Genomic DNA, 6,889 nt, shown 5'->3' with positions numbered 1-6,889 from the left:
AACGAGTGAATGGGTGCGGGGAGGCTCATCTATGGCAAAGGATCAAAGGGGGATCCCGGGAGCGGGGGCGGGGGAGCGGGGGCGAGGGAAGCGGCGGCGAGGGCGGCAAGGGGCTTGGCCGGCGATGTGATCGCGGGCCGGGCGTTGATGGCGGCGGTCAAGAAGCGAGGCGAGGCGGCGGCGAGCGGTGGCGACGTGCTATCCAGGGCAGCGGAGGAGGATCGGGGGCCGGGCGCGCACCATCACGGTCTCGTTCGTGGTAGGCGCCATTTTGCTGTATCTACGGAGGAACGGGACGCAGACGCGGCTCGGAGGGGAGACGAGGCGTGCGGCCACGGAAAAACGTACACGCGACGAGCGGAACGCAGCCGCGGCGGGGAGGGCGGCTCGGGTCTGGGTCCATGGGAGACGAGGCGTGCGGCGGCGGGGAGTGTGTGTGTGTGTTCGGTGGAGGCTGCGGGACGCCGGGGGGAAGGGTGGGTGGAGGCGTCTGTCGGCCAAACCCACCGAATGCTTTGCGTGTGAGTGATCGTACTGGCAAAAAAAACGACACAAATGGTATTTTGGTGGGCTAGTTCGAGCGAGCGCCGTGCCCAGGTGCCCTCTGAAGCGCACAGGTGTTCGCGCGGTGCGAGTGAGCGCAATAAAGAACTTCGCGTGGCCTGCTTCTCCCACAGTAGTCTGCACAACAAACCGCCGTGGGCTATCTGCGGCCAAAACGCGGCCCAACCGGCATCAAGGCGGCGGGCCGAGCTGCGAGAGAGCGTCATGCTGCGTCGACTACCGGGCCGCTCTTTCAGCACATGGGGAGAGAGTGCGCGTTCGCTACAATACTGGCTCGCGGCTGGCTCGCGGCGCAAGCCTCCGTCAATGCCTCCTGCCCTCCCGCGTCCAGGTTTGCCGCGCTGCCACCGGCGCCGGAGAGGGAGCCGGTGGAGCCCGAGTGGAGCGCCATCTGCTTGGAGACGAGCTTCGCGTAGACGCCCGCCGGCCTCGCCATGAGCTCGTGGTGCGGGCACTCCTCGGCGACCCTCCCCCCCTTGACGACGCAGATGCAGTCGGCGTTCCGGATGGTCGACAGCCGGTGTGCGAGGACGACCACCGTCATCCCGCCCTGCGCAATCATCGAGTCGATCGCCGCCTGCACCACCGCCTCGCTCTCCGCGTCGAGCGCGCTCGTCGCCTGAGCGGACGGCAAAGGGCCGCGGTGAGGCTGCGGCGCAACTCGTTGCGGCCGCGCCTGCGCCGCAGCTCGGCGCTTCGTCTAGCAGCAGCACGGGAGATAAGGGGAGATACGGGGAGATACGGGGAGATAGGGGCAGATAGCTGCAGCTCAGTGCCTCGCAAGCAGCAGCACGCTCTTCTCATCTCTTCTCTTCTCTTCCCGGCATCGAGCAGCAGCACGCACAGCAGCACGCACACGGGGAGATGCGGGGAGACGCGGGGAGACGCGGGCAACGGCCAAGCGGGGGCCAATGCATGCATTTTCGCCATGCGTGCCGCCGCCACGCGTCTACACACCGGTGCGCACTAGCATCGGCTCGCATGTAATCTTGGACGCAATGCTACACGTGACAGCCGCAAGCTTGTGGGCGGTGCGGCTGTTTGCCTTTGATTGTTGGTTGGTTGACTTGGGATTGCTGGACAGAGGAGCTACCTTGAGTGACGATGGGACATTGATTTATATTGGTGGGACGAGTGCAACAGGCGATTTAGTTGCGGAGCGTGTGCTCAGATGGGCACCGGAAACAGGATGGCGTATTCAGCTGAAGCCTAGGTGCGCAACCTCAGTGGGAGCTGGGCAGGCGCCACTGGATGACTTGCATGTTTATCAACCAGGGCGACCGCAACCGTACCGTTCTATCCGCCAGATCAGACGATCAATCAACACATTTGAATGAGAGAGCGGCTGCTATTTTATGTGGGGAAAAGCCATTGAGCTGACGCCATGCAACAAACGACGACACTATACAACATCAACTACGCAACAAGCACCTCACTCGTCACTGATCCCATTCGAGCCAAAAGTGCTTGCAGTAGCGGACAAACAACTCATCGCCCGCTTTGACAGGCTGCGTCGTGACGAGCCAGCCGCGCGAAAACTTGGCGTTCGGTGCCGTGGAGTGGTTGACGAAGCGCGACAGGTTGGCGCAACCACCCTGCCATGCCACGCCACGCTGCTCACTCTCTTCCAAGGCCTGCCAATCGGCATCACTGAAGCTGTGCACATCAACGCGCGCTCCATTGGAGAGCCGCAGTCGCCCGGCCGGGTCGCGAGCGTCAATGTAGCGAGGGCCAATGCGCATCACATAGCCGCGAGCATAATCATCGCGCCGCATCACCTTCGCTGCGACCTGCGCTCCTTCATACTTGTCAAGGTGCACGCCGGGGTTCAGGTCGATGGCCGCAAAGAGTCCGCCCCCCGCTGTCGAGCTCCGCTGAACAAAGGTGGCGTTGTCCCGCTTGTCGCGCCAGCCAAACGCGACCCACCCAAATGCCTTCGGCGCATTGGTGCCATCCGGAAGAGGCAGGACGGCGGTGAGCTGGGTGAGGATGAAGCCAGCAGCAGGCAGTGCATGTTTCAGCGCCTCTGTGGCGACCTGCCTGCTGAGGTCAGGGTGCTCTTCCACGAAGCGAGTGGCTAGCGACACACCATGCGGTGACGGGAAGTCGCGGTCGGTGCACAGCGACCGCCAGCATCGACGGCAACCGTCGACATACTGACGTGGTCGCCCCCTTGGACGCTTTGCTGGAGGCAAGTCTTCTGGACAGTCACAATGTAGACCTGTCGAGCGCACCCACGCCTCTGCGAGGGGCATCACCGCCTGCAGGGGCATGCTTCAGGTCACGAGCGAGGCATCAGGCGTCAAAATCAGAGGTTGTACGCTCGTCTTGAGCGACGGGCGATTTAGAATCTTACAACGAAACTCCCTCGCACAACACTGGGCACGGGACTGCGATTTAGAATACCCTTTGTGATCATGCATGGAATGCAAGGCATGGGTAGAAGATGTATCCTACCACAGTCATAATGCTATCATTAGCGCAAGTTCATGACACTGACCTGAACGCTATCGCTCGTTGGCACGATTTCTTCGGTCTCGTTGAGTGAAGGCGTCAATACTCGACGAGACCATTGCGCAATCTGAGAATGAAAGTGACACATACGACGACGTCGGCGCAAAAGCAGTGTTGGTGTGTGCACATCTGGCACATTCGAGCATATCACGAGCTCATAAAGCGTGCCTGCGTGGATTGGATGCCAGCGTGCGAGGTAGCACCAGTAGCATTGACGAGAGACTGTGTTGCACGTGAGCTCTTTCTGGTGGGTGTTGATGATTGAATTGTCAATATTGGCGTGTGCTCAGTCCTACGGCGTCTGCGCAGGCCGGGTTGGGTGTCATCACACGGGAGTAGATGCTCATCAGCCTCACCGTCCAGCGGTACTGCACTGTCCAGCGGCAGTCGCCACTGCGACTGGCTGCACGAGCAATGCGCACCCACGGAGCTGCGCCATGGATTTTCCATCGGTGCACACCTGTACAAGTGTGAAACTCCTCGAGGCACAGGGGCAGATCGTATACATGCACACATGCAGCTGTATGTATGCGACATACAACCGCACACACATATCTACAGACGTATTACGGGGCCAAGGGGCCAAGGGCTGGTTCCCGAATGCACGTGCACAATTCACAGCTGTTTCACCACCCCACAGCTTGTGCCTCGCTTTTGTTCAAGCCGTGTGGTGTGGTGATGCGTTCGGGTGCGCGTTCGACGGCTGCAAAGTCTGCCGTCACAGCGGTGACCGCGGTGGGCGAAGGAGGGACGGTCGACAGCCTTGCTGCAGAGCCGCCCGTGCCTCGTCAGAGGCGCCGCGACAAAAGGGAGAAGGTCAGGGCAGAGAAGCGCGCCGAGTACCATCGTCGAAAGCAGGTCGGTGTGGTGCGCACCAGCGGCCGTCTGAACGGTCGTGCTCCAATAGCACGTCCCATGACCGGCAGTGCACCGTGGTTGCCTTCCCGCGAGACAATCTTTGGCATGGTCTCAGCAGATCCGGGCTACGTGCAGTTCCAAGTTTGCGCCAGCGCCGTGCCACAGATGCTGCAGTGGGTGGCACCGCATTTGCTGGAGCGCACAGGCGTAGCGTTGGCGCGCAGGCTGACAGCAAGCGCCCTCCCCCCACGGCATCGAGGCGCAATGGCGTTTGTCTCACTGCTTGCGACTGACAGCACCGTTCATTGCGACACAGACGATGGGCTGCTGCTTGTCGTCTGCGGCACGCGCGAGGTGAGCTGGGCGGAGCCGAGTGCGGCAACAGCAGAAGGATGCATGGAACATGGAGACGGTGTGCGCTACTGTGACCAGCGCATCGCATGGCCGCCGATAGGAGCGTCAAAGATGGCGCTGCATGCCGGTGATGCGCTGCTGTTGCCGCGAGGCTGGTGGCATCGCGTGGTCGGCGCGCCCGGTTCGGTGAGTCTGAGTATTGATGTCGTCAGCGGCGGCCGCTCGTCACCTTGTGTGTGGAAGCACGCCGGTCTGTCACGACCGCAGTGTGGCTGGACGAGTGCGCGCACGTTGATGAAGCTCCTTGGTCGTGTCGGCGCGAAGGAAGCTCCGTAATGCCGTGCGAAGTGTGCTTCTTGTAATGTCGGGTACGTGTGCGTATCGGACGTACCCTTAGTACATGCGTATCGGACGTAAACAAATCGAAAATCGATAATTGATGGAACGAAATTAAAAATTGAACATCGATTGTACAATTAACTCGGAGTTTTAGGCCAATGATGAAAAGAATTTTAAAAAGTTCATCGTAAATTGGTGCATTTATACTTGCTTCCGCTGGGAGCAAATTTACATTAAAACCAATCCAAAAAGATATAGCAAAAACGAGGGAGACGCGGGGAGACGCGGGGAGAGAGCACGCGACGTACGGGTGCCGCACCAGCGCGCGCGCGATCGCGATGCGCTCCTTCTGCCCGCCGCTTAACTGCGCGCCCCGCATCTCCGCCGACGGGCGTGGCGTAGCCGAGCTCGAAGCCTGCTCACGCCGGCCAGTGGTGAGGGGGCGCTCCTCGTGCATGCCGGCGCGCCGCAGCCGAAGTCAAAGCCGGAGACGAAGTCGTGCGCGTTGGCGAGCTGCGCGGCGGCGTGCACCTGCGACATGTGCATGTCCATGTCACGGACCTGTCCAGGACATGTCCTGGCGAGGTGCGCGGCGGCGTGCACCTCCTCTGTCGAGGGCCGCCCCTCCCCGCGCTCGCCGAGGCCGTAGCAGATGTTGTCCTCGATCGAGCGGGCGAAGAGGACGGGCTCCTGCCCCACCAGCGCAACTTGCCGGTGGAACCAGCCCGGGTCGAGCCGAGAGATGGGCACGTCGTCGAGGAGCACCTGCGGGGGAGCGGGGCGGTGACGAGACAGAAAAGAAAGCCGCGACGCCCCTTTTCGGGGAGCTTGTGGTGAGAGGGGGAGCACGGGCGCTCGAGGAGGGGATTAGCCGCCGTGCGCTCGATGGTAGGGCACGGGCAAGAGACCGCGCAGCGAGGCGTAGGCGACTTGCCGCCTCCGCTCGGCCCACAGAGCGCGACCACCTCGCCCGGCTTGACGTGCAGAGAGAGACCGTCCAGCACGAGCTTCTCCGGCCGGAGCGCGTACCTGGGAGGGAGGGAGGAGGGGGGGGGGGGGGAGGGAGGGGGGGAGGGGAAGAAGGTGTCGACGGAGCAGCGGGGGTGCGCGCCGACGGCCGCCGCAGCCGGGAGGCGTCTGTGTGAGCTGCGCACCTGTTGAGCAACAGGTCCAGAGAGGGAGAGGGGTGGGGAGGGAGGGGTCGGGGGAGGGCCGGTGCCGGTCGCGTGTCTGGGTGGAGGCTGCCCGTGGCAGAGGGCGAGGTCTGCATCTCGGCCACGCCTCGGCTGTATCCCGGCTACATCTCGGCGCGTCGTAGTAGAGGATGGGAGATATGGGGAGATATGGGGAGATATGGGGAGATATGGGAGATATGGGGAGATATGGGGAGATATGGGGAGATACCGTAGCAGAGGACTGGGGAGATATGGGGAGATACCGATACCGTAGTAGAGGACGAGGCAGTACGCGCAGTACGGCAGGAAGGTGAAGGTCATCGACGAGTACACATAGTACAGCCGCGCCTGCAGGCGAGGGGGTCGGGGAGGGAAGGCTTGCTCCCGCGGGAGGAAGAGGCCCCCATCTCTCCCCACATCTCCCCATATCTCCCGCGGGAGGAGGAGGCGGCACGCGTGCACAGCCGCGCGCCGTGCGGACGACGGAGATATGGGGAGATATGGGGAGATATGGGGAGAGATGGGGAGATCACAGCCGCGCCGTGCGGAGGACGACGCACTCCTGGTACGCCTTCATGCCTCGGCCGTAGATCTCCTCCTCGCTCCGCTCGGCGGCGAAGGCGCGCGTGGTTGAGATGGAGGAGATGACCTGTGAGAAGGGGCGGCTCCTCTCGTCCTGTCCTCTCGGGCTGATCTCGCGTGGCGGAGATGGAGGGGGGTGGTCGCCTCCTCGGCCGAGATAGGGGGAGATGGAGGGGGGTTGATCGCCTCCTCGGCCGTCGTGTTCGACTCGGCGAGGGCGTCCTGCGTCTCGGTCGAGAGGGTGCGCAGATGGCCTCGAAGAGGGGCCTGCTCTCCGGGCGGAGCAGGAGGCACGAGTTCTCCTGGTACTCTGCGCCCCACAGCTCGAGGATGGAGAGGGTGGCGTCCCCAGAGTTGATGGACCGCGCCTGAGGGTTAGGGTCAGGGTCAGGGTTAGCGTCAGGGTCGGGGTTAGGGTTAGCCAGAATTGATGGACTGCGCCGTCGGACGAGCGGAGAATTGATGGACTGCGCCGTCGGACGAGCGGGGGGGGGGGTGTCGAT

The 6,889-nt window shown here is 62.6% G+C and overlaps 1 protein-coding gene across 1 annotated transcript; it reads right to left on the bottom strand.

Annotated features, from left to right (window-relative positions):
* Window positions 1-955: 955 nt before the first annotated feature.
* Window positions 956-5,657, bottom strand: EMIHUDRAFT_53827 (putative ABC transporter; the record flags this gene model as incomplete). Its single annotated transcript, XM_005765964.1, has 5 exons — window positions 956-1,213; window positions 4,934-5,047; window positions 5,122-5,160; window positions 5,233-5,394; window positions 5,538-5,657. Coding segments are annotated over 5 exons (693 nt in total), but the record flags the coding sequence as incomplete, so codon positions are not given.
* Between the last annotated feature and the right edge of the window lie 1,232 nt (window positions 5,658-6,889).

Source organism: Emiliania huxleyi, assembly GCF_000372725.1.
Source record: "Emiliania huxleyi CCMP1516 unplaced genomic scaffold EMIHUscaffold_53, whole genome shotgun sequence".
Lineage (NCBI taxonomy): Eukaryota > Haptophyta > Isochrysidales > Noelaerhabdaceae > Emiliania > Emiliania huxleyi.
This window is presented reverse-complemented; position numbering and strand designations above follow the sequence as displayed.